This window comes from Falco cherrug, chromosome 11 (genome assembly GCF_023634085.1).
Source record: "Falco cherrug isolate bFalChe1 chromosome 11, bFalChe1.pri, whole genome shotgun sequence".
NCBI classification, from domain to species: domain Eukaryota; kingdom Metazoa; phylum Chordata; class Aves; order Falconiformes; family Falconidae; genus Falco; species Falco cherrug.
Window position 1 is genome coordinate 5,002,436 of NC_073707.1, and position 26,898 is coordinate 5,029,333.

The 26,898-nt window shown below is 60.7% G+C and overlaps 1 protein-coding gene across 1 annotated transcript; it reads right to left on the reverse strand.

The window, feature by feature from the left end:
* On the reverse strand, window positions 1-25,840 carry LOC102046769 (diacylglycerol kinase beta-like). The gene is made up of 25 exons (XM_055724033.1): window positions 25,672-25,840; window positions 19,252-19,519; window positions 17,118-17,194; window positions 15,622-15,787; window positions 14,583-14,819; window positions 13,677-13,847; window positions 13,238-13,287; window positions 12,565-12,639; window positions 12,337-12,456; window positions 11,217-11,334; window positions 10,937-11,025; window positions 10,390-10,506; window positions 10,153-10,251; window positions 9,925-10,038; window positions 9,754-9,827; window positions 9,551-9,625; window positions 9,377-9,462; window positions 9,079-9,168; window positions 8,461-8,621; window positions 6,876-6,940; window positions 5,769-5,859; window positions 2,804-3,005; window positions 1,181-1,301; window positions 1,030-1,090; window positions 1-429 (listed from the first exon to the last, which is right to left on the reverse strand). The coding sequence occupies exons 2-25, from the start codon at window positions 19,316-19,318 to the stop codon at window positions 331-333; spliced, it is 2,625 nt and encodes an 874-aa protein (XP_055580008.1). The 5' UTR covers window positions 19,319-19,519; window positions 25,672-25,840; the 3' UTR covers window positions 1-330.
* Between the last annotated feature and the right edge of the window lie 1,058 nt (window positions 25,841-26,898).

Below are 26,898 nucleotides of genomic sequence, written 5' to 3' on the forward strand. Positions count from 1 at the left end.
TGTCCTTCAAGAGGATTAAAAATAAATAAGTGAAGCTTGGCATTTTCCTAGGAGCACATTCATTTGCAGCTCTGCCGGGGTGGGCGGGGGTTACTTAAATAAAGGGAAAAAAAACCCAGTCCTAGTGCTGCTCCAGGGAACACTCCCACTTGTCTGCCGGCCTTTGCCCAGAGCTTGTGGTGCTTGCGAAGGAGTCTCTGAGACCTGCCCAGGACAAATCATCCTCGCTGGGCTAGGGGGGTGTTTCCTCTCCCTGCCACAGAGTGGGGATTTGGGGATACCCCACAGCGGGCGGCTGTCCGGTCTGGGCCGCAGCTCCTCACACACTGCTTAATCTCGGGTTCGGTTTCTCCTCTTCAGGAAAAAGAAGCTGCTTTTCTGAGGGGGGCCCAGCAGCATCGGCACTTGGCTTTTATGTGTAATTTTGACCTAAAAAGTGAAAAACCCAGCTCAGTAAGGGGCTCTCAGGCTCTGAGCCCTCCTGGGCATCCCCCAGCCCAGGGACCCCGGGGAGCGACCTGAGCAAGCCAGGGGCAACTCAGCACCCAGCACCGGGGTGAGGAGCTGCTGCTGCCCCCCAGCCAGGTTGCTAAATGCTTTGCTGCACAGGAGTAACAGCTTCAGAATCACATCCAGGCAATGCTGGGATGGGCAGAGGATTTCTCCTCTGTGCAAACTGCCTGCTGGATGGTGGGGGACCCCCCTGCGGCCCCACCAGGAAGTGAGGCTGCTGCACCCACCCACCCGGCAAGGGAAAAGCATGTCCATGTCCCCACAGCTCCCATTATGGCTTGCCGTGAGCGCAGGGCCAGCACGGGCACAGACAGGAGTCACAGGTGGCTGAGCTCTGCGGCCACCCACCAACAAGCGCAGGAGCCTCCCTCCAGCTCTAGAGGCTTTGCTGCACTGCACGGGGAGCCGAGGCTGCCCACTGTGCCGGTGGCCCCTGCCTGCCCCATCCCGCTGTGCCGGTGGCCCCTGCCCACTCCGGCTGCCCGTGGCGGAGCCATCCCCTCCCTGGGGACTCACAGTGCAGGACGGCTGCATCCAGGGCTCCCCGTCCACCTGCATGGGCAGCAGTTTGGATGTCCTGCAAGATGCAAAGAGAGGGAACACAGGGTGACACAGGCGACAGCTTGCGCCATTGGGTCGGGTGCTCAACTGGGATGGGGACAAATACCTGATGGTGACGGATGAACACTGGGCCAGTCTCTTCCCAGCACTCTTCAGCCCCGTGTAGATCTGCCCCATCTCCATCGCACCCTCTAGCCCCACCACCTCCAGGAGGTGGTCGCTGAGGTCTGAAAGAGAGGGGTCTGAGTCAGTCCCCCCATCCCTAGGGATCCCCTGCCTTCCGTTGTCATCTGAAACATCAGGGCCAGCACACTGGGGCTGCTGTGGCACTGTGGGGATGTGTCCCAATATTCCCCATACCCTGAGACCACCCAGCTGGGTGTTCGCAGCGCTGGGTAACGCTGCTGTCCAAAGTCTCTGGTGCAAAAATACTCCTGGTCTGAAACAGCACCTGGTCCTCCATGGCTGCAGGGTGGAAGCCTGGATCCCCCCACCCAGCCCTTCGACTGCTTGTTTGCAGTGTTGTATGAAACGGTGTCAGACACCCCCTCCTGCATGCCCTGGGGCACTGCAGCCCCCGTGGGAGCCAGGATGCATGCTGGAACCCTCACCAGGAGGGATCTGCTCTAATCCCGGGATATCACTCCTTTTCCCAGCTCCTTCTGCTCTTCTGTGCTGTCAGCAAAGGCACCCAACAATGGGGCAACTCGCTCCATCTCTCACTCCCTTCAGGGTCCTCTTTCACCCCTGGTGGGAACCCCCCTCTGACCCCCTCCAACACCCTCCTACCTACCCACAAGTGGGGATGTGTCCAGGGGACTGACCCCACTGCCTCTCACCACATTTGGAACTGGTCTTTGCTCTGTCCCACTCCCTGCTGCCCATTCCCACAGGCTCACCCAGCGAGGGACAGCTGGTGACAGGCTCGGATGGCCGGTGACACCACCGTCCTGGCAGTCATGCAGCAGGGGGGCTGTTTCCTGCCCCAGCCCTGGGCTGCAGGAGGTGGCGACTGGAAAATACAGGCGCTTTTGCCTATTTTGCTGGCTGCTTTCTAACCCACCGCTCTCTGCTGGGGAACCCTGCCAGCACTTCGGGCTGCCTGCACCCTGCCTGTGCCAGTGGGGACGGCTCCGGCGGCTGCAGCAGTGGGTGCGAGGTGCTGGCCAGGGCACAGCATGGGTACTGTGCACTTCCCAAAACCCCGCAGCCAGGCTGGCAGTGCTGTGGCCGAGTATGAGAAGATGCTTACAAAAGCCCTCGGTGCCAGCTCTGCAGCTCCGCTTCCGACTCCTCCCCTGCAGCAGCGGGCACCCGGCCCTACCGTGGCTGCCTGCCAGCCCGCGGGCACCGGGGCTGCCCAGCCCCATGCCTCCAGGTGACAGCTCCCAGCCGGGCACCCCCAAGCCGTGATCCCCAGAGGCCGGGGGGAGAGGTGGATGACAGGGCAGGGGAGCCACGTCCTCTCTGGCCACCATGGCACGGCATAACCAGCTCCAAAAAATCCAGTCCTAGGCCATACCCAGGTGGGCAGAGCTACCCTCCTTTGCCACCTTGGACAGGCTGTTGGGGTTACCCCAGCACCTCAAAAGACAGCGAGCCAACAGCAGCCCCTCCAGTGCTGTTGCTCTAGCACCACCTGCACAGAGCCACAGCCAGAAGTGGCGTTTGCCCAGCTCCCCCGTGCTAACCTCGCACCCCCCGCGCACTGCCAGGCCCCACTGCTCACCCTGCACGCAGAACTTGAGCTCCTTGGCATCAGTGACCACCGTGGCATGCTGCTTCTCCGGTGCTTTCTTGCCCAGCCTGCTGTAACCACGCTGCTTCTTGGTCTCGCCCCAGAGGTTGGAGCCTCCGTACATGCTGGGGATGTTGAGGACGGCGATGCCCTCCAGGGACGCGTTGCTCAGGTCTAGCAGGGTCCCATCGCACTGCCAGGCATACGGGCAGTGTCCGGCCATGAAGCTGGGGGGAGCTGGTGCCCAGCACCATGAAACCCAGCCTCCTCTCCCCGCCTGTCCACCCAAGGAACAAAGGAACGGGGCTCCCCAAGCACAGCATGCCCAGAACAAACCTGCCCCAGGGTGGCACTGGCAGCCTGGGGGCAGCTGGTGCAGGAGGGGCAAACAAATACCACCCGGATTGGCTTTTCTAGGGCTGAAAACCACCACCTCGCCTTCCTTGCACTGCTTTCCCTGTTATTTCAATATGAATTTTACTACACATCTGAGATGGCAGGTTCAAAAAGCAAATTTCTATGAGACAGCAAAAAACCTTGGCTGGGCTCGGTGCTGTGACCCAAAATAGGAGGCAATACCACCTTGGCCCCACAGCAACCTCCATCCAAGCACCTCCAGCCCACGCTTCCCCACCTCCCCTTGTTCAAACTGACTCCAAAGAATCAGAAAGTTTGGCTGCCCAAAGGGCAACTCAAACCAGTTTGTCTTCAAGTGCAATTTGGAAACTAGAAATGAGGCTGGAAGGAAATGATAGGAAAGGTGTCAGAGGAAAAGCAGTCAGTTTTTAGAGAGAAAACCACAAGCCAACACACAGAACTGGTATCCCAGGCTTCACTGTCACACAGCCGGACTGCCCCACCTGAAAATTCCCTGTAAAAGGTAAAATATCCATTGTCTGTGGCTTTCCCACAGGAGTGGAAGCAGCAGCCATGGAAATGCATTGCTTAACTTCACATTTTCCCACTCTCACACTACCCAGATGACACTGGATCCCCTTTCTAGATACCTCTGGAGGAAGCAGCCACTTTCTTGTTCAACTGTATTTTTTCTAGAGCATTTGTATTTTCCTTTATGTATCGGCTCTCTACCTCCCATGCTATGCTTCAGCAAATGCCAGCGCATTTTTTGCCTTGGTGATGTGACAGCATTTATGCCCTCTCCTGCATCGTCGAGAGGAATGCAAATGGGCTGATGAACCCCTGCTGCTGTGCTGCTGCTTTGACTCCAGTTTTTTCCCTCTAGCAAAGAGCGAAGGTCTTGAGCTTACTTATAATACCCTCTGGGCAAGTGCTGAGCATGCTGGCTGCACCTATGTGGAGCTGGGTGTGCACACCAGCAAACATCTCTCTGCCTCCCCTGATGCTCCGAGACCTTATTTTTAGTCTTGCGTTGAAAGCAAAAGGCAGGAATGTTCTGCTTTGGGAGTGAAGAGCTGTCTAAAGCTTGTAAAGGATGTAAATCCTTTCACTCTCAATACATCTTAATGATATTATGATTTGTAGGAAGAGAAAAGACCTTAACGCTCTGTGCAGCGGATACCAAGCAAGAGGGCTCCGATTCCTCATGGGACAGACCACACATCCCAGGCCTGGCCGAGCTGAGCATCGCCCCCACCGCAGGCACCTTTGCCACCTGCCTGCGAGCAACCGGGTACCAACCCGCCGCGTTGGGATGAGAGCAAGTTGCTGCCTGGGGCTGCCGTTCTCCGGAGACGCTGCAGGAGCCCATTCCTGCCTGGGGTCGTGGGAGGTGGGCAGGACCACGGCTGCCCATACCTGCCCACGCACACGCGTGCAAGGAGCAGTTTCTCCCTGCGTAGCTCTCCCCTGTTAGTGTGCCAGCGAGCCACAATGGGCTCTTTGAGCAGGGGCAGCTGACAGCATGCTGGCAGCGATGCTGGAAGTAGAAATTTGCAGCTGGGGAAAAAGCAAATTCATTTCCAGGAGCTGTAGGGGAATGAGTGCCAATTTCCAAAACAAAACTGCCATTTCTTTGCAGGGCTGACAGTTGCCTGGGAGCTGAAGGGAGGACAGGCTGCCGCTTTCAACTTCAAATACAGCAGGATTAACGCTTTCCTGCCAGCACGGCACAGCTGTACCGACACACGCTCGGTGGGGAGCGTGCGGGCAGCGCGGGGGGCACCTCGCAAGCACCGGGGGCATCTCATGCCCATCACTGGCAGCGCTCAGTCCCATAGACATGGATTTTACCCACCCCAGGATGCTGGTGCATGGCTGGTGAAGGGATTGGGATGGCCGTGCCCCTGCTCCTGCCTCTTCCCACCCGCCATGAGGGCACAGCTGCCTCCTTTGGGCTTTGGGGAAGGCTGAAACTCGCCACCTCGAAACAGACTTCAAAGTCCCTCTGCCCACGGCTGCAGGCGCCACACCACCAGCTCCCTGGGTTCTCTCCGCCTGCTGCCATCGACCCCGCACCCACCACCTGGTCCGACTCACACCAGCCCATCGCAGCAAGCCAGGTTTCTTCCCCTTGCCCTCAAGCCTAAGTTATAAAAGGGTCATTTATCCAGAGATAAGGAGGCGGAAGTTTGCAGCAAACCACTGCCCAAACCCCCCAGCGTGAGCGGAGAAATGACAGTGCTCTTAGCAACCGTGGGCCCTCCTCCCCACTCTAATTAAAGGCTGTTTCCATGTCATCCAACGAGGGCTGGGAGCAGAGTTTACACAGAGAATATTCCAGGCATGCTCTCAAATACAGCTGGAAGGGGGGAAAAAATACAGGGCTATTCTTCTGCCTGCAGCTGGCTGGCTTTGCAGCAAGTGCCACATGGTGGAAGAGTGGGTCCTGCCAGCCACTGCGTCCTTCTGCCACCATCAGGGGTCAAAGCTGCCGCAGCACCCTCTCCCCAAACAGCCAAAAGGGGACCCATGGGTGACACCTCCCAAAAACCCTTTGTGCCCCAGCTGGAGCCAGGGACTATCCAGGGAAACCCACCTCCACCTCAACGTAGTCATGGAGCTTCTTGCAGGTGGCCGCAAAGGTCTCTGATGTCCCAAATTCGAAGTACCACAGCTTGTTCTTCATCCTGGGGCACAGAGATGTGTCAGCATCCCGCTCGGAAACAGCGGAAACAGCGCTTTGCCCCAGCTGCCCTCAGCACAGCCAGTGGCAGGATGGGCTGCCAGGGCCTTTCTGGAGCCATTGTGATGGTGACACAAACCATTGATGGGGACACAATTCATTGTGGAGGGAGACCACGGGTGTTATGGCCTCAGGGAGTGCGCGTGAGACAGGGGGTGGCTCAGGCAGACCTGGCTCTGACACCTTGCAGGGGGGAGGATGGGGGGGCTGGGTGCTCCCTTGGCATGGGAACGAGGTGTCTGCATCACCTCAGCAGAGCTGAACATGGGCTGTCATCTCCTGACAGGGCTACTGAGGACAGGGTACCCCACAGAGGGGATGTCGTGTCCCCCCCAGCACCCTACCAGGCAGCCCCTGAATCCTGTTCGCCCCCTGCATCAACCGCTGCACAGGCTTTGAGGGGGATCTGTAAGCTGAGGGGAGCTGAATGTCAGAGCAGAGTAAGACGCTTTCGTCCATTTGGGGTTTTTCTAGCAGGTATTTCTGAACATGAGGATGGGGGTCACAAGCCACAGCTCCTGCTGCCATCACACCACTTCCCTGTACCCCGAGCACAGTGGGAGCAAGCTGTGACCTGCTGCCTGCCCTGCCCTCACTGCCTGGCCTGCTCCTGCCGGTCCTGGAATTCAGTGCCGATTATAAAGCATGAATGAATGTAACTGGGTGTGCAGCCAAGTTCGAGCAGCCTGCCTCACTGCCTGGGGCCTGAGGCAGCACCCCCAACCCCCATGACGCCTGGCCCCCACCGCTCAGTCGCGCCCGGTGTGCCCCCTGCCCATCCCCTAAGGCTGGCCAAACACCGCACTGCCTCCGTGGGGCTGCTGCCAGTCCGGTGGGGAGGGGGCTGAGAGCAGCTCGGCGGGAGGGGAGCAGGCTCCAGCACGACCCCTCGGCACAGTGCACAACAGCAGCCGGCACCCCCCACACCCTGCTTTCGGGGGCACCACGGGCAGCCCTTACCTGCTGTTGAACTTCTCGGGGTGCTTTTCTCGCATGATGTGGAAACGGTGAGCAATGGAGGCATCCTGCAGGCAGAGGGAGCACAGAGATGTCGGTGGCACAGCAGAGAAACAGAAACCCCCCTCTGCACCCCATGGGCTTGTGCCAGGATACAGGGACTCAGCTCCTCGCCCTCGCTGCTGCCCCCCTGGCACAGAGGCAGAGCCCAGGGGCCATGCCAAGGCAGCCCTCAGCCAGGCTGCTTGCGAAGTGCTGAACGGGCTCATTAAGCGAGACATAATTAGTGCACCTCTTCCCTCTTCAGAGGGGCTCCGCATGGAGGTGATGCTGAGGGAAAGAGGGAGGGTTACCAGCGGCGGGGCAGTGGGGCTGCAGAGATACCCCAGGACCCCGCACCCTGTCAGCTCCCCTGGCAGGATGGCAGCTCTCGTGAAACTCATTGCAACCTCTCCTGTGCAGGGTGGTGGGTGTTTTAAGCCTGACTTGGAAGCTGTCACCAAGTGCCATCTGCAGTGACATCCCCTGGCATTAGCAGGAGCTGATGTGAAACTAGAAGCATCCTGTAGTGCTGCCGGGTGGGTGACCCACACTGCGGTGGCACCACTCGGCACCCATGGCTCAGGACAAAAGTGCTGCAAGCCCCAGGGAAGAGAAGTGCTTCCCACTTTGCCGTTCCCCCAAAGCCCTGCTGCTCCTGGGACTGACCCCCGGCACTGGGGAAAACCCCTGTGGCACGGGGCAGCCATCCTTGCCAGGCTCCCTAACCTCCCTGCATGAGGAAAACATGAGGGAACACAGGTCCCAGCACCGCAGCAGGGCTTTGCTGATGGGTGCCGTTTTGGCAAAACAATTCAGGTGGGGTGTTCAGCACACTCCCCCCGTCCCTGGGACCCCAAACTTCCCTGAACCCTGTTTAAGCTCCTCACACGCTTTCTCTTGCAACATTCCCAGCTGGGAAGAGAGAGCTTCCGTGCCTGTTTATGTACTTAAGTGCTGCCATTACAAATGACAATAAACCCAGAAGAATGACGCCAGGAGATGGAGGTAGGCTGGGAACATGAGCAAGAAAGAGCAGGGAGGGAGAGTCGCTGGCCTGGGCGACTCAAGCTCAAATGCAGTTTCACCAAATACGTAGAAAGGCTTTTATGGTCTGCGAGGAACTAGCCTTTGCTCCTGGGAATTAACATGGGGCTGGCTCGGAAGAGGTCTAAGGATGAGTCTAGGAGACAGAGAGGGCTGCAGGGGGCTGGCATCGCTTGAGTGCACCTGCTGGGCTGGATCGCTCCAGCCACTTCACAAAGCTGAGACATTTCCCACTGGCTGAGTGGGAAATGCCCCTGGCAATCTGCTGATCTGGGTGGGTTTGAGGCTGTGGCTGTGCTGTGGATCCAGGTGACAGTTCCTGTGCTCTGCTGGCCTCTGGAGCCCTTCCCTTTGCTTTGCTGTGGCTGGGAGGCTCCAGTGGGCATGGCATGGTCTGGGCACCAGTTACTAGCCCTCCGCTGTGCCACTCTCTCCAGCTAAAACGTGTGTCCCCTGCACTCTGGGCTGCCCTCAAGACCCATCCCTGCCCCATGGTACTCACCACCCCGATGGAGAAGTAGTTGTTGATGATGGTGGATGGGACGGGGTCCCCATTGGTCTCTCTATCACTAGGAATGACATCTATCTGCCAGCGGTCCAGCATCACCTCTGTGCTGTGCTCAATATCTTTCAGGACCTTCATCAGGTTGCCTCCTTCATAGCCTGTAAGGAAAAGAAGGTGGGGTCAGAGAAGGATGAAGGAGGACGAAGGGGAGCGCAGCCATGTCACGTGGGGCCAGAGGCAGCTGGGTGCCAAGCATCTGGGGAGCCTGGGGCTGCAGCTATGGCACCAGCAAGATGCCCGGCTAGTCCTTGCAGCAGTGGCTGAGATTTCAGCTAACGGCACGGCTCTTGCAGATGAAGAAGGTTGTTGGGCAGCACCTAGCTGATGGGGGGTTAGAAAGCAGCAGCTGCTTTTTTTGGAAGGGGTTAGAGGCACCAGCACGAGGCACTAGGGCTGAGATGCAGCCCCCAGCCACATCTCAAGAGCAGAGGAGTCCTCCCTCCCCCAGGACAGCACCTACCCAGCCACCCTGCCGGTCCCCATGGCCAGCCCCCCCCCCCCGCCGCCCCCCCCCTCCCCACCCCCCCCTCCGTGGCGATGCTCGCCCAGCCTCACCTCCTCCCCATCGCAGGCACCGGGCCAGGTCATTGCCTGTTCCCAGAGGCAGGACAGCCACCGGCGGGTGCTTCACCAAGTTCGCCTTGTCTGCAGTTCAAGGGGAAAGAGAGTTTCGGGGCTGAAAGGGGTCAGTCCCTGCTCCTCTCCCTGTCCCTCCCTGGCTGGCAGCCTGGGGGTGATGCTGTTGGCAGGACCCCCCTCCTCACTCTTGCCAGAGGAATATGGGGAACCCATGGCAGATCACTGAGGATGTGGTGGACGATGCTCTGCAGGAGTGTGGCCACTCCTCACTCACCTATGCAGTCCAGGATCCAGCCCACTGTGCCGTCCCCTCCGCAGGCCAGGACGCGGAAATCTGGAGTGTCCCGAAAGAAGCTCAGCCTGGAGAAAGCCAGGAGAGACAGGGGGTGACGTGGGGGAAGAGGGGCTGGCAGGAGAGGGCAGAGGATTGGCCGTAGCATCTCCGTACCCCGGCGCCGGCCCACCACGGTCCAGGTTGTACACTTGGCGTGGGTTGAGCAGGTAGTGAAATTTCCGAAGGACCCTAGGAAAAGAAGGAGAGATGCTGCAGAGGGAGGTGAATCCCCATCTGGGAGAGGTGCTGGAGCAGCCCAATGGACCAGCAGCTCCCAACCCCAGGGGGATGCTCTCCCTGGGCAGGACCCCACCTACCGCTCCCCTTGCCTTCCTCCACTCTTGGGGTTCACAAGCACCAGGAGGGGGTGCGTCCCAGGCCGTGGGCTGATCTGGAGGGCAGAAAGCATGGCTGCAAATGCCTGGCCGCCGTGGGGCTTGGCATGCACCCGTGGCAGAGCTTGCCAGCAGCCCGGCATGGGAACTTACCTGCAGTCCTTGCCCATCCACCGTCATGGAGTTGAACTTGAAGCCCTGGCTGTCCTCAGGGCTGGTGCTGGCGGGGGAGTCGCTCTCTGATCTCCGGCAGTGGGACTGCCTGTCCTTTGGGGAGCAGAGGCACGGATGGGCACGCTCCCCTGAGAAGGGGAGGTGGGGTGGCTGCGGCGATGCCCTGCCGGGTCCCTGCCGCCCGGCAGCAAGGATGGTGGCACTTACCAGGACAACGGGGCAGATGTAGGAAGGCAGCAAGATGTGATCCCGCAGCGGGCCCCCATCACACTCTGGCTTCACATGGGAGGCACATTTGTTGTGGAGCTGGAGAGGGCATGATGAAAGGACATTGGGTGGGGGACACCCCTGCATCCCCTATTCACGAGCCTCTCCTCCCCCAGGGCCGGCCATGTGGGGTGTGCCACAGAGGCCACCCCGGGCCCCCCGGGCCCGTATACTCACGGTGACTTGGCACCAGACGCAGTGCAGGCCGGTGATGCCCTGGTAGCACTTGATGCTCTTATGGCACCTGTCGCACTTGACAGGGGAATTGCCCTCGATCCAGGTGTGCTGCATCACCTGCAAGGCACAGTGTGGGGGGCACTGCGGGTGCAGCACCCACCGACCCTCCAGCATCTCCTCTCCGCTAAGGGCTGCCACTGTGATTTCGGAGAGTGGCTTACTGTGCAGGGATGCTGACTGATACAAACCAGCCCCCTGCATGGCTGCCTTCCCTCCTCGCTGCTCCATACGGCACAGCAGGGACACCCATCCCCCACCCGGAGCCATGGCAAACCTCGGGGCGTAGGGACGGGGCCTGCCCTGCCAGGCTCTGGGTGCTGCAATTGCCCACGAGCTACTGCCCAGGACCCAAAAGACAAATTGCAGGGGAAAAAGCCATGGGGGACCAGGGCAGGAGACTGAGGGCCAGCTGCTGCCAGTGGTGCTGCCTCTGAGAGGGCTTCATGGGAGACCCACCAGCTCAGAAACGCACTGGCTGCCTACTCACGCTCGCATTTCTCTTGGATTTCACGTAGGTGCTGATGCAGGAGGCAATATCTTTGGACACACACCTCTCATGGACGGTGTATTTGCAGACTGGTGGGAGAGAAGGTGGTGAACATCACTCCCCGGTACAGGCACTGCCCCCTCTCTGCTCCCCCTGCAGCACCCAGAGGGCTCAGCACCGATGGGGACCAGTCGCCTCTCCCTGGGGCACTGGGATGGGGCAGGAGCCACCGGCCCGGGGGTGCAACAGTCCGACAGTCCAGCATGTGTCCATGACTCACAGGAGCAGCAGAGGCCCTGCTTGCGGACCCCCAGCAGCATGGTGCGGCAGAAGTTGCAGTAGGCGGGTTTCTTGAAGTGCTTCAGCCTCCAGGCATGCTGCCCATCGTCCTTCACGTTCTGCAGGGCAGGAGAGGGGAGGACGAGGGGGGTCACTCCCCCACTGCTGGGGGTCCCAGCCCACTCAGCCCACCACTTTTATCAGCTCTTTGTCCCATAGAAGCCCCCACTGTGTATGTGGGAGTTTGCTCCCAGCAGGACTGTGAGTTCTCCTGCTCCCCTTCTCCCTGGTGTTTCCCTGAATACCACTGCTGCTGTACCCCCTACTCCCTGGGCATGTCCGGCTCCTGGCACTCCTGGCACCAAGCTCCAGCTCCCCGTGGCTTCTTGGCACAGCTGCGCTGCAGGGATGCTCTGCTGGTGGCAGACGGGAAGGTGATTCCAGATCTGGGGCCAGGCCACCGCCACCATGGGGTGGCCAAAGCAGGCCTCTAACATCTGAGACCAGGCACAAATGCTTTGCAGGAGCCACTTGAAAACGCCAGAAAGCCTGCCACACCACCTCTCCATGGGAAGCAAACACCAAAATGGGCACCAGGAAGCAAAACCCCAGATTTTCCCTGCAAAGTATCAGCCAATGGCCAGGGATGCATCTCCATGAAATAAAGCCAAAAAAGGATGAGAAAACAACACAGGCAAATAAGGGGAGGGTCCCAAACCACCCCACCTCTGCTCTTTGAAGCTCATCCCAGGAGAGGAGCTGGCATTTTAGGTGCTCATCGTATTTTTTGATTAAATATTAATCAGAGTGTGGTACGATAGCAAGGAGCAAGCCCAGTCAGCTTGGGCACAGCAGCTGGCAATGACTGTAGCTCAAAACTGAGCTTGTGAAGCTTTGGGGGGTGAAGACTGGTCAGCAGAGGCAGGGCAGGGGTGTCTGGAGGGGCTGGGAGCCCAGGGGCCAGTGTGGGGCTGTGCAGCGCCAGATGGGTGCACAGCTGGGGGGAGGGTGCCCTCCCACGGCCCCTGCATGCCCTCCATCACCACCCTCCACTCCTGCTGCTGCGGGCCCTGGGCTTTCCTCCCAGGGTGGCTGGATGCAGCCAAAACATGGGCACTCACCGTCTCCATTCCCAGGAGAACCAGCAAGGGGATGGTGGTCATGCCGCCCCGGATCCACTCCTCCAGTGTCACAGTCCCATCGTGGTCGTAGTCGATCTCCTCCATCATTGCCTTCAAGATCTGGAGAAGGGAGGAGACACAGTGACATGGCGATGCCACCCCGCAAACCCCAGCTGCTGGCTCCGTCCAAGAGCCCCTGTGGCCCCCCCAGCTGCCCCCAGCACTCACCGGCTTCAGCTCCGTGGAGTCCCACTCCAGGTACTCGGCCACGTGCACCATCTGGTTAATGATACGATCCAGCTCCTGAGCACAGAAAGACAACGATCCCCAGTGCTTAGGGACAGCTTCAGGCACAAGCGGCATGTCCAGCCTCCAGCCCCCAAACTGGGGATGTACCAGGTCTGTGTCCCAGTATGCCCATGGGTGCCCTGGGCCCCCGCCTGCACAGGGGGCCAGCGACACCCCACTTCTTGGGTGGTGCTGGGAGCTGCTTTCTCCTCTGAAAATCTGCCAGAAAATCTGCAGTGCATTTTCCCTTGGAAAAACTGCTCTGATAAAAGAGATTTTTCTTTGCAATGGGTTTCAAGCAAAATACCCAAAGGACAAAGAAAAAACATCCCGGGGGAGAGGGTTGTGCACGATTTTTTCCTTTTCTGAAACACTGTGACCTGATGTAGAGCTACAGTTACTGGTGGGTGGATTTTTTCTAGCTGCTGCTGGATGCTGCATAGCTGGCGTGTGTCCCCCAGCCCCATGGTCCAGCCCCACAGCAAATGCTGCTGCTTTCCTCCTCCCTTCCCATATTCCTGGCTAGCTGGGATCACTTTGCCAGGGGAGTGGGCACCCTGATGGGGGCCTGTGTGTGTCCGGCCCCAGCTTTCTCTCCCAAGAGAAGGCTTACCGAGCTGTCCAGGAGGCCGTTTCCATCAGTATCATAGAGGCGAAACATAACTGGAGGGAGAAGAGAAGCCAGCTGCCAGTTAGAGCCCAGCACCGGGGCAGGTCGGGCAGCCTGCGTCCAGTACCGGGGCAGCGGGGGCTGTGGGATGGCAGCAGCGCTGTGCTGGCTCAGCCTGGGCAAGCTGTGACCCCAGCCCACACCGGGCTGCGGGGTGTCAGAGCAAAGCCATGGCCCCCCTGGCCGCCAGACCCAGGTACCGGCCGGCAGGAGCAGAGGGATGGCGCTGAGCATTTTTCCCAAGTGGTTTTAATGTTTCAGCATTAAAAAGTGAGCAGGAGCATCCAGCCCCACACCCCTCCTCGGGTGAAGCCCCCAGGCAACACCTCCAGCCACCGGTCCATCCCCCTGCCCCAGTCCCTGGCCCCAGGGTCCCACTTACACTCCAGCTTGTCCTCTGCCCGTCCCCTCTCCAGCAGGGACAGGTAGCAGACAATGTCCTTCAGGTGGACCACCTGGGCCAGGGGGATGGGGGGCAGTGGCGGGGTGGCTTTCAGGGAGCTGTGGCTCTTCCGCAGGCTGAAAGGTAACCTCTTCTCCACACTCCTCGTGCCTGTGAGGGATGAAGCCCATGCACAGGGCTGGCCATTTGGAACAGGAGCCGCCCCCAGCTGGGGCAGGGGGCTGGCAGCATGTGAACTCTGGGGCACGGACCCACTCAGCACGAGGTGTGTGCCATGGCAGGAGCAGGGCTGGGCACCCAAGGGGACACAGGGCTGGGTGCCGTGGCAGGAGCAGGGCTGGGCACTGCCAGTCAGTTCCCGGGGCACAGACTCCTGCATCTCCGGCACTGTGGGTGGGATGAGTGGTGGGAGCCCGCAGGGATGTGCCCTGTTGGGGACAAACGCCCACCCAGAGGAGTGAGAAGCTCGGCAGGCAGCAGGGCAGGTTGCTGGGGTGCCGGGGCAGCCCACGCTCACAGCCGCCCACGATGGCAGCCTTCGGCAGATGGCTGCTCCTGGCAGAGGGGCCCTTCGCAGTGCTCCCCTCGTCGGTGGCTGGCAGGAGCTGGGCCAGAGGCAGCAGTGACTCACTGCTCCAGTCCCCCCTCGCTGGGAGCTGCTGCCAGGTAATTAAGACATTGACTGGTGGGGGCTCTGCAGGATGGGATTGGCAGCTTAAGTTTGCAAAGCAAAGGTGTCAAGACACCAGGGACCTGCTGAGTTTGGAAGGTCACCGCCACCGCCCCAGGGACCTGACCAGCTGCACTGCCAGGAAACTGGGCAGCTTCAGCAAAGGGGAGGGCTTGTCACAGCCCGTGTCCCTGTGGAGCCCCAGCCAAGCTCACCTGGCGACTGAGGGCCGAGCAGGGACCCAGAGATCTTTGAAGAGCCTGAGGAGTTGTGAGCAGAAGGGGTGCCGGTGGTGGACTTCTGGGAGGATGACCTGGACCAGCTGGGGGAAGCGTTGGGGATCGATGCAGGGGTGAGGGATGCTGGCTGCAGCTCAGCTGCATTGCTGTGGCAGCTCTTGGGCTCAGGAGTGTGTCGTCCCAGGGCACTTAGAAGTGTTTTCCCATTGATCCCTGCAAAGCAGACATAAGCCCGTGGGCAGTGTGACGCCACGATGCCTGTACCCGGCAAGCCCCTTCCTCCAAGAAGCCCCTCTGGGTGCAGGTCACTCGCCCTGGGTCTTCCTTGCTATCCCCAAAGCAGGGTGGCATCTCAGCCCCAGGACTCTCTGAGGGGCACCGTGGGCCGCCCACACCATCCTGCCTGGCCAGACGGCTCCCAGCAGCGCTCCTGCCCCTGGGTGCTGGCCGCCAGGCTGCTCGGGACCAGGCAGGGAGGATGTGGTCCCCAAGCAGCAGCCAGAGCCGCTCAGGAGCCCAGCAGGCAGCTGAGCAGCTGGGAAGGGCTCTCCCTTCTCCTCTGCAGTTTATGGTCCTTTCAGCAGATGTCTCCACACGCTGCGAATCCAGCCGGGCAGGGGCCCAGGGAGGCAGAAGCTGGGTGCCTGGCACACGTCCCCTGCTCCGGGTGCAGCTGCGCGCTTGGTGGCTGTCAGCATCGGTACTGGTGACAGGGGCACAGGCCACCTCAGTCTGGATGGAGATGCCAGCATCGAGTGACTTGGGCTCTGACCGCGCGGAGGAAAGGAGGGATCGGTCAGTGCCACGGTGCCCTGTGGGTCCCCGCTCAGGGAAAGCCCTCCCCTCCCTGGCGCAGCGCAGGGCCCCTGGGAGCCTATCCATCGGATAGGACAGAGCCCTGACGCCACCGCTGCAGGTGCCACCCCACAACCTCCATCCCCATGGGGCTGGTGTGGGAGCAAGCCCAACATGCCACAGTGTGCCCATCTGGGTGGCAGGGGCAGGGCTGGCTCACCGAGGGTGCTGAGCTGCGAGACACCGGGGCTCTGGCGCTGAGTCTCGGGGGAGGCTTGGCATATCTTACGCCTGAAGGAGGTGAAGAGGTGTTGGCAAAGCTCCTCAGGTACATCCACCTCCAGGTAGGTCTTCATGAAGAGGCAAAAGCCCTCATAGTCAATGGGCTGGGGAGAGGATAGAGGAGGAGGATGGAGGTGCCACAGGGATGCAGAACTGCAGGCAGTGGGGTGGGTCCTGTGCCCTGGACCCCCCTCACCAGCTACATCAGCTGCAGAGCCCTCCCCAAAACCACCGGCTTCCCAAATCCCAGTGGGTGCCTGAAGGGAGTCAGAGGCAGCAAGGTCATAAATCCCCAGTGCCAGCTGGCTGCCAGGGACCAGCACGGCTGAGCCAGGCCAGCGGTGCTGGGAGCAGGGACAGGAGTCATGGGCAGCTGGGGTAGGAGCTGGGGGGGCTGCAGGGAGGGGCGCAGCCATGCTGGGACGGTGCTTGCTGGCAGCGGAGCAGCAGCTGGCCCACCTGCCCAGGGGTCTGCGGACCCCCGTACGGTGGGCAGCTCACTGGAGGGGCAGCAGGCTCTGACGGAGCCAGAGGCTCAGCTCGCAGAAGAAAATTGAGGAACTAAATACAGACTTTCTGCCACAGCCAAAGGAGGCTAGGGCTGCTGGAGGCAGGGGGCTGTAATGAGCTGTGCTCTGAAAGCCTCCTGCTCCCCAGGGGTGGAGCACAGAGCAGCGGGACCCTCCAGCCCACCCTCAGCCCCTGAGGGCTGTCATCCTCCTGAGGTCTCCTCGCCTTCTCCTTCCCCACTGGCCTTCCCCATCGCATCGGGATGTTGCCTTCTGGGTGGCTTTAGTGGCGCCAGCTGCAGCAAGGGTCCCGCAGTGCCCTTGAATAGCAGGGTAGTTTTGCTGCCCCTCCTCACCATGTTCAGCCCACTGATTTTTCCTGTTTCGCCTCATTTCTAGTAATTATGGTCCCTGTGAAAGGCTCTGTCCTACTGGCACACTAATAGGTCTCTCTGAAAGGACCACTTGGAAAAAATAAGCCTTCCCCTGGCAAGAGCGGGAAGGCACAGGGCCTTCTCCCGTCCCCACGCTGGCAACAGCAAAATTGTCTGCTTTTGGAGGAAGAGAGAGTAAATCCCTCCTGGCTTCTGCCTGGCAAGGATATGCCCCAAAATGCTCAGAGTAAGGCAGCCTGCAGCCAGCCCCGATGGCAGCGTGGCCGTGGGGTGCTGGCAGCATCGGTGGGATGGGGTGGGATGGCTGTGCGGCCAGCCTGGCCCCCGGGGCGGCCAAGGGGATGCGGCTGGGCTTCCCACACAGGGGGAGCATCTTTCCCAGTCCTGGGAGCAGGACTGCGGGGAGAGGCAGGGGGGCAGACAGAGCAGACCTGTCTTCTCCCAGCCGCTCTTAGCTGGGGGAGCTGGGCTGGGGGAGCTGGCGGGGGGGCCAGCAGCGTGGGGGGAGGCTGGAGGGTACAGGGCCATACCTGTTCAGGGTTGTACCTCGAGAGGACGCCGTCCCCGTGGAACTCCTCCAGGACGTCCTTGAGCTTCTTGGTGGAGTCTAGGGAGACAAAGGCATCTCGCTGAGCATGGTGCTGGCGAGCCCCCTTCGCCATTAGACCACCAGCAGGATGGTAGAGACAAGTTTATCTGCTAGATATACAATTTCTGGTTCATTCCATGCCTGAGAAGGGGCCATCCACGCCCTGCTTTCCCCCACACCCTAGAGGGTAGGGCACATATGTAAAGCTGGCCACCAGGGCTAGGCTCTCTTCCTCCTACCTGTATGAAAATAAATGCAGACCCAGAGGGAAGCCGAGGTGCTGGGCAAGGAAAGCCCAGCCTGCTCCCCAGTCCCAGCTGCTCCAGGGGCGATGCTGGGCACAGAGCTTGGCCGTGCCTGCCCCGGCCCCTCTGCACAGGCTTGGGGTGGCTGCCCCCACACTTAGAGCTGGTGCCTGTTGGCAATTACTTGGCAGCCCGAGCCATCCCCGGAGCCTGCCCTGGGCTGCCCATTGATATCTCCAGGAGGTGCCAGGAGGGACAAAGAATGGTATTGCTCCGTGCAAACTTTCACACAAACAGTAAATGGCCTGTGAGTTTCCCTGGCTGGGTGTCCTCTGGGCTGGAGGGACATCAGTCCTTCCAAAATTGAGAAATAAGGGAAAAATGGAAAACAAGATCAAAGGGAGGTAACGTTAAGCCCTAACCTTCAGACACATACCTATGGGCATGCCCATTTAAAAAGCTCTCAGACACGTCAGCCCTGTTAATTACCATGAAATCCTCTCCCCAAGTCAGGGATTGTGCTGGCTCCTGCTCCCCCCAGCCCTCCACGGGGGATGGAGCTCGGTGCGGGACCACAACTGTCTGTGGTGCCTCAGGCAGGTCTGGGGCTGGCAGAGCACAAGCAGGGGCCAGTGTGCACTAGAGGAGGGGGCTCCCGGCCCATACTGGGATCTGTGGGAGGATCCCCAGCCCAGTGCCAGGCCACCCTCCCGGGGAGGAGGGCAGCTGACCACACTGTAGCCTTGCTCGCTACACTTTGATCAACGAAATGAAGATGCTGTATGGGTTCTGTGCTTAGCATTACAGATGGCGTTTTATGGTCTGTGATTTAAGAAAGCGTTCTCTGGAAAGGCAGGACGAGAGACAGACAGCGACGCTGCACACACACGTCTGCCCACAGCCCTGCCTGCCCCTGCCTGGGATGTCTGGCAGGTGGGCAGGGGGCTGCTTGCACTGGGCTCTTTGGATTGGGAGACTGTGCCTTCCCGTGCTGTCAGCCTTGACCCGATTTGCCTCATCCCTACGACGCACAGCAGCCCTGAGGACAGCCCTGGGGGGCTCATGGGTTCCCCTTTGCCTCCCAGTTCTATCCCGCACAGCCACAGGAGCCTGCTGACCCTGGAGCCGTGCCACCCCTGCAAAGCAATGCCCCTGAGATTTTACACCTGTTCTCCCTTCATCCCACAGTTCCAGCTGGGCTTTCCTGTCCATCCTGCCCTGCTGTCAGCACCTCCCCAGGCTGCACACACTGCAATGAGCACATCTGCACACCAGCTCTCCAGCAGGCAGGACCTTAAGGACCTTGTTTCGGACCCCTGGGCTTTGCCCAGGCACCCTCCCCAGCTGCTTGCAGCCCCAGGATCCCACAGCACCACTGCCAACACGCTCTCCTCAGCAGGAGCCACAGGAGAGAGTTGCTCTGCAAAAGCACTAAGCAAAATTACCGCAGAGGGCTGGCAACCCAAGGCGGGCTGTGGAGCAGCTCCGCATGTTTAGGAAAAGCCAGTCTGCTTTCCTCGTTGGCATTTCACTTCACTAACGAACGTGGGAGCAGCCGCCTTCAGAGGGACTGAGCCGCGCTCACGTGTGCGTTCCCCAAAGCAGGAGAGCTTCTGCTCAGCTAAATCCTCCCAGGCATGCGCTGCTCTGCTGTGCCCCACCAGCCGACGCTGGGGGTCAGGGATCTTCCCAGCCTCTGCATCCAAAATCTAAGAAGTCATCTACTCCTCCAGGAGGATGCCAAGGACCTGTAGGACATCACTCCAGCACAGACCAACAGGACTTTTAAACCCCCTGTCCCTATGCCAGGGGGATGCGCAGAGTACTCACAGTCTGTGTACTGCTGGAGCTGGGCGAACTCAGCAGGGCTGAGCGAGATCCACCCGCCATCGCTCATCTTCGTGTGGCAGAGCCCACTCGGTGGGGCCACGAGCCGCTGCACCCACCGTGCCGGGCTCGGTGCCACAGGTCCGGGCCGGCTGCTTGGTCACATTGTCCCCGCAGGGGGCATGGGGAGCTCTCGGCTGGCTGGCATCATCCTGCTGAGCCCGTGGGCAGCACACCCCGGAGCCTCAGAGCACCGTCAGCACCTTCCTCCCTGCAGCGGGGAGAGAAAGAGGAGGGGGTCAGCAGTGCCCTGCGCAGGGCAGGCAGAGGCTGGCTCCTGCCCGCACAGGCTGCCCGCTGCGCTCCCCCGGGGCAGAGCTGCCTGCGGCAGGGGTGCTCGGTGGGGCTGTAGCAGAGGGTACGTGAGCTGGGACATTAATGGGGTGCAAGGGTGCTTTCCCAGCTGCGGAGGGCCCCTGCCGCGGATGTGGGGGACCCCTGCTCCAGGTGCCCTCCAGGAATGGAGAAGGGAGCGGTGGGCTACAGCGTGGGGCTGGCAGAAAGGCGGGCGAGTGCAAGGAGGGACACGGGGCACCTCGGTACATGGCTGTCCCTGGGGGAGCCCCTCTGCCATGGAGCCCAGTGCAGTGCCACCCACAGTGGCCACAGCTCCCAGCAGCCAGAGGAAGCATCTCAACAGAGGCAAGGCAAACGCCATGGGCAGGGGAAGGAGCTTGTCGCCTTATTTACCCCCAGCATTTTCCAGGGGAACCCAGCATGGTAGGAGCAGAAAGAAGGACACAATTAATTAGAGAAGACAGTGCCTGGAGGCAGGGGATCAGAACAAGTGGAAAATCTCAGCTCATGCCTCCATCTCCGAAGCTGGCAGTGACCTTTAGCTGGCTCTGCTGCCGAGAACCATTGTAAATGAAAATCTACGTTCAAAATTGGGTGAGAGGGAAAAGCCTGCACCACAGAAGAAGCGTCAGAGGGCCCCCAACCAAGTGGCCCTCTCCAACCCATCCATTTGCAGACTTCAAAGCTTATTAGCTTTTCCATTTAACCAGATCAGTCACAGGGAAAGGGCAGCATCCTGAGGAGGTGGTTGTTCTTCAAGGAGGAGAGGAGAACAATTTGATCTCGATTTGAGGGCTGTCCCCCTGCTAAATGTTGGCTCCTGGTTTCCACCAGCCTGACAATAAAGTGGAGCAAGGGCGAGCTGGGAAAGGCCACACGACTTAGGGTGATGCTTGGGGAGCACCCGCACCCCCCAAAAGGCTGGCTGGGCTGCCCACTGCACCTTTTCATTCACAGGCAAATGTATTTGATTAAGGTGAGTGAGTCATTTTGGGGAGCTGCCAGGTCCCACGTGCCACACCAACCCCAGCTGGCGATCCTAGGGACATTCACATATGGGGCACGCTGGGGGCAGGCACTTAACCTCAGGATTTCCCCCCGCAGCAGTCCCTGGGACAGACCTTCACCCCAGCCACACAGGGCAGCCCCAGTGTCAGGAAGGAGACATGACCACCTTCACGAGGCTTTTGGGATGCGATCAGGGCAGCACTGCTGCTTGGTCTCCAGCAAAACTGACTTTCTTTGCTCACGTTATTTTGGCTTTAACTCCAGCCACTGCAAGTAGTCCAGGGTGAGACACGGCCCAAGGGCAAAGCCCCGTGTTGGCGGGGAGGGGAGTGCTACAGACCTCCCCTTGGAGCTACGGGGAAGACTGTGACCCCTGAGGGAGCAGCACAGGGCTGAGCACCCACCCAGATGGCTTCTGGGGCAGGGGTGCCAGCCACGGGGAGCGACTGCACATCTGGAGAGAAGCCCACCAAACCCCGGGCACATGTTTGCTGGAGCTAAATGACACAGCTGTGCTTAGCCCTGCCCAGCCCTTTCCTCCCAAGAGCAGTGGGACCTGCAGCTCCAAACACCCTGATTCACCGCCGGGAGCTGCTCCAGCCCTGTGCCTTGCAGGCCTGGCTGGTGGGCAGGGGGATTTGCTTCATGGCAAATTCTGTTGGGTATGAAGCCATGCCCTGCCGGGATGCTGCTGCCCAAGGATGTTCTCAGAGAGCTGGGCAGATGATGCTGCCTAGAAAAGCTCCTGCCTCTCTTGCCCAGGGCTCTCCCTTCCCTCTGCTAGCAGGAGACGGTCCCGGGGGACACAGTTGCTGGGGCTCTTGTCCTTGACAAACCCACCCCATGACCTGGGGCTTCTTGGCTGCAGCACAACATGGCCCCAAGGCTACCAGGAGCACAGTGAGGGCTGAGCTGGCAGGGACTTGGGGACCCCCCCGAGATGCTTCTGCTTCTCCTGCCCAGGGCAGCAGGGGCACAGCTGCCACAGGGCTGTGGGGGATGATGCCATGTGCCCACACCGCTCTGCCCTTAGGACACTCGTGTGGGGCAACATGCGATTCTGAGGGAAATGTCACCTCCCCACACTCGCCAGGGCCCTGCCCACCCCCTGGCAGCTAGCCTCCAACCTGCAGCTGTTCTAGCTCGTCCCAGCAGCTCTTTGTCCCCATGCCACCAACTGGGGACAGGCTGGACACAACAGTTTTAGGGCTAGGAAAAAAAAACACCCAACCTCTTCCCACACTGTCGTCGGTTTTCTGGGGATGTTCATCTCAGTGAAAGCACAAGCAGGAATATGGTGTTTGCACCTTTCCAGGGTGAAGGGTTTGTCCGAAGGTATCTCTGAGGCTGGTCCAAAAGAACTCAGCCTGCAAGAAACCCTCCAGGAGTGCATGCAGGCTTTCTGTTTTCTGGCAAACAAGCTGTTTGGTTTGACCAGAACCCATTTTTTTATCCAAAATTATACAAGGAGAGGCTGAGAGAGCAGAGCTAGCTCAGCCTGCAAAAGAAAAGGCGAAGGGGGGAACCTGGCTGGTTCCAGATGCTTGAAGGAGTTTGGGTGCACTGAGTCCTCCCGCGATGGATGGCAGGAAAAACATCCCTTGCTTCTTTTAACAGTGGGTTACAGGGTGGCATGAAGCAATGGAAGGAAAGCAAAGTGGAGCTAATTGGGCTATCCCAAGGGGCTTTCCCCCAGCAATTGCTGGAATAACAAATGCCACTTCTGGCATGTCAGCCTTGGATTTCAGGAAGGGCAGGAAAAAGCCTCCTTAGGAATCCAGCTGCTGCTCGTTTGGCCGCCCTCTGAATTGTCAGTGGCAAATTATGTTCTATTAAATCAAATTTGCCTCTCTCTAAAAATAGCTCCCCTACTAGTGTTACAAATGACACTGGATTACCCTGCCTGAAAGCATTTATTGGGACACAGCCCCTCTCCCACTCCTCGCTCCATGCCTGCCAGCCGCGTGTGTGGGTTTTGCCATTCTGCCGGCACCAGTGGCACGGTGTGACTCAAGGCAGCTGAAGTGGCCGGGGGAGGATGGAGGGAGGGAGCCAGGAAGGCTCCGAGCACCTCCCAAACCCTCCCGGGGGATTAGCTGGTGCTGGAGCCCTCAGGAAGCCCTTGCACAGAGCACCCTGCCAGCCCCAGGGCTGGGCGCAGGAGCTGGGTGAGGGGCAATGCAGGGGGCATCGCGGGGAGCATCACTGGGTGCAGGCAGAGGTGCAGCTTGGTGGGAGCCAGGGCCCAGCCATGTAGGGCCTGAAAAGCTCACGTCAACAAGGGGGATGCCAGGCTGAAGCTGGCAATGAGCCAGTCCCCGCCAGTGAGCGGGGCCCATGCAGGCAGCCTAAGCCGTGGGCAGCCAGTATGTATTGGTATCCATGAGAAAGGGCTGCACACAGGCAACCCCAGTGTCTGGGGCTGGGGGCTCCTGGCAGCAGCGATGGGAGGGCAGAGGAGCTGTTTTTCCAGCCAGTCACCCCTGCCCACGAGCCTCCTCGCCAGCCCCTGGCCACCCAGTGCTGCCGAGGACGGAGGACTCGGCTCCTGGGCTGCTCCCTTGGTACACAGCACAGCGCCACGGGGCTCACGATAGGTTTGGGAGGGCTTGTTCCACTGGCACCCACCTGCCCTCTCCAGAACCAGAGCTAGTGATGGAGACCTAATTCTGTCCAAGCTGAGGCAGAGCAACCGTGGGCAGCAGGACAGCAGCCTCCAGGTGCCGGCAGAAGAGCACTGGCAGAGCCTTCAGCCGCCTCCGCGGGGGCAGGCAGATGGGGCTGGAAGCGCTTGTCCTGCCCACAGGAGATTTCTGCTTCAGGTGCGTTGGCTCCTTGAGCTTCAGGAGACCACACGAGGAGGGAAAGCTCCCGCTGTGCATACACACGCTTGCACGTGTGGAGGCTGTAGCTTTCCAACAGCAGCAGGGCACGGCACGGCCTGAAGCTGGGCTATTCCCTGCATCCCTGGCTGGGCTGGCTGAAAACCACAGGCACTCAAGCATCTTCTCCCGAGGCAGAAGCTCGGTGGGTCCCTGCAGGAATGGCATTTTTCCAGCCCATCTTTTGGAAAGATCAGCCTATTTTTGTGTTGGACTGGGGAGAGGCCCCTGAGGCGGTGCGCGGAGTGTAAATCCCTCCTGTCCCAGTGCAGCAAACAAACCCCAACCAAGTCACGCTCAAACTATTTTCTGCAGTGACAGGATAACACACTTCTCTGCATTTTGTCAGCCTGAGAGGACACTCGGGATCCGCTTTTTCCATACTCCCTGCCTGTTGCTCTCTACACATTCCCTCAGCCCTTTGCCCACCCACACAGGGACAGGCACGCTGTCCAGGTACCCTGCATCAGCTTTGCTTTGGGTGCTGAGCACCCTCACGTTCTGTCAGGGGTGCCCAGAGCACCCGGGAGGGCAGCTGCCTGTAAGCCCACAGCCACCAGCTCCGAGCACCTCTGGTGGGAGAGGGGGTGCTCCTTCCCACCTGGGGTAGCTGCCCTTCAGTGCGCTGTGCCAGCTGCCTGCTCCCCTGCCTTCGGCACCGGTCCAGCAAACACAGAGGCAGTTCTTGGTGCACAACCCCAAAACTGCATGTGCACACATCTGCCCGGAGCACCTTGCTGGGCCTCCGCACCCGCTCCTGGCTGCAGGACATCCTTCCCCGGCAGCTTTAAAGCAAGTGAGCAGCGTTTCGGTAAGAGATGCTCCCCTCTCCCCAACCACTGTGTTAGAGAACTGGCAAAGCCGGGCAGAAGAGTCTTCTGCCGTCACTTTGACCAGGTCTTGTGTGGTGGGTGCTTGCTCCCACGCTGTCGGGCAGCGACTGAGGAAGAGGAGGGTGACTGTGGCTGGCCCTCTGGCCCCAGGGCCGGGCTGCAGATGTACAGACTCCCAACCAGGAGCTGGGCCACATGGGGACAACGAGGACCCAGCACAGCTCCCCCCCCCCCATCAGCCTGCCAGGGCCAAGACAGCTCAGCTCACACCCTAGGGACACCAAAGACTTCCTGACTTACTACTGTTGCCTTTTTAGAGAATAATTTTGCTGGCCGAGTTCGGAACGGACTGTCTCCAAGCAGGATGCCTTTTGAGCGAGACCCATCCCCTCTCCAGTTCCCCTGCAGGTCCCAGCCAGACCAGAGCTCGTCCCATGGACAAGCCCCTTCCCACGCCAGATGGGGAGGCTGGGATCCTCCCCGGGATCCTCCCGGCTCCATCACCTCACACCAACAAACCCAGGGCTTCCTGCTGCGGCCCGGGGCAGCCCTGGCTCTGTCGCTGCAGGAACCCCGTGGCAGCGAGTCCCACGGGTGAACTGAACCTCGCGTGGGACGAAGCTGCTTTGCGGTGGCTTTGCAATACGCTCTGCTCCCCTGCCGCCCCCCAGCACACCCTGGAGAACAAGCTGCAGGCAGCCTCCCCCGGCGGGCCAGGGTGGTGAACCCCGCCTCGGCGCCCTGTCGGACCCCAGACCCGCGACCCCCCGCAGCCAACGGCCCCGGCAGCTCCCTCCCCCCGGGGGCACCGAGGAGCTTTCCCTGGCCATGCGGCGCGGCTGCCCGGGCAGCCCCTGCCCACCCGAAGGGCGTGCGGTTCTACAGCAGAGACCGACACACGCTGAGACCGACACACGCTGAGACACCAGTGGTGACCGCGTAGCCTCCCCGGGCTGCCTTACCGGCTCGGTGGCAGCCATCTTCTCCGCCCTGGGGGACAAGGGGATGCTGCCCCGTCCTTCCCGACCCTTAGGGCGGCTTTTCCCGAGGACCGAGCTCCCCGCCCGGGCTCCCGCAGCCCCCGGCTCTCGCCGCTGCCCCGCTCCGCACCCCCAGGCCCCGGCCCGGCGGCGGCCCGGCCGCGGGGGCTCCGAAGGCACCGGCCCGGGGCGGGGGCGGGGGGACGCCGCCGGGGCGGGAGGTGGCGGCTGGGCAAGCGGCGGTCCCGCGCGGGTCGGGGCGTTTGCCCACGGCTGGAAAGGGCGAGCCCACGGCGGGTCCCCGGCCCCCCCTCCCCCTCTCGCTCGCCGCAGCCCCGCGTCCCCCCGCCGCTGCCCCCTTACTTGGCGGCGGCAGCGCGGTGCCATCGGCGGCGGGACGGCGGGGCCGGGCAGGTGGCTCCCGCGGCTCCGGGGCTGCCGACGGCCGGCCTAGCTGGGCAGTCCGGCGGCTCCCGCTCTCTCGGCGGGGCGAAAGGATGCGAACGGGCCGGGCCCGGCCCGCTCCGCTCCGCCCCGCCCGCCTCCGCCGGCACCGGCGGGCAGCCGAGGGGGGAGGGGCTGGAGGGAAGAGCCCGGCGGCCCGACCGCGCCCCCGCCCCGCCCCGCCCCGGCCCGCCCGCCCGGGCAGCGCCGTGGCGGGAGCAGCCGGGCTGCGGGGCACCGCGAGCCGCCCTCCCGCGATAAAACTCATTTATTATGAATTCCCACACACCCTCCCCCACAGCGGCAGGACTTCCCCCACCGGTCCCGCACCCTGCTCCGCAGCCCCGCCGCTCCCCGTCCCCATCCCCCGTCCCTGCTCCCGTCCCCATCCCTATCCCCGCCCCCATCCCCGTCCCCATCCCTGCCCGCTCTCCTCCCTGGGGCTTTGCACCCCCACCCCACCCCGCACCTCGGTCTCTCCTGCTCCTGAGCGGTTTCACCCGTGGCAGAGGTTGCTCTTTCCTAAGGAACGGAACAAACCACCAAAAACAAACAAACAAAAAAATGCCAAAACAGATAAAAAGCATTTTTATTTTCTTTCCATGACGCGTACGCCTGCCTGCTCGGGGTTGACACTATTTCAGGCATGTCTATTATTTATGTTTCACTATATTTATATTAATTAGAGACGCCATCAATGTACGTAGTTCTCCAACTTCAAAAAAAGCAGAAGGGGACTGACAGCCGAGACTGAACTTTCTGGAGAGGAACAGGCAGAGGGGAGCAGAACACACAACTACGGCTGCACTCTGCATGCCTGTCCCATGTGCCATTCCTGCTCTGTGCCTGGGATCTCTCCAGTCTCAGCCCCATTTTCCATCCCTCCTGGCTGGGACCCCAGAGACATGGGTCAGGGCTGCTGGCTGGGATGCTAAGGATGGTGAAGTCTCCAGAGTCATGCCAGTTTTAGGGGACATGGTGGCACTCATGTCATCTGTGCCCAGGCCAGAGGTGCATCCCTTCAAAGCACCCACAGCCCCTGGTGATGGGCTGTGGCAGAGCAGAGAGCGGTCTCTGCCTGCGGAGCTGTGAAAAGGGGGCCCTGAGCTCGCCTGCTCCCACCCACACCGACCGTCTCCCCTGGGA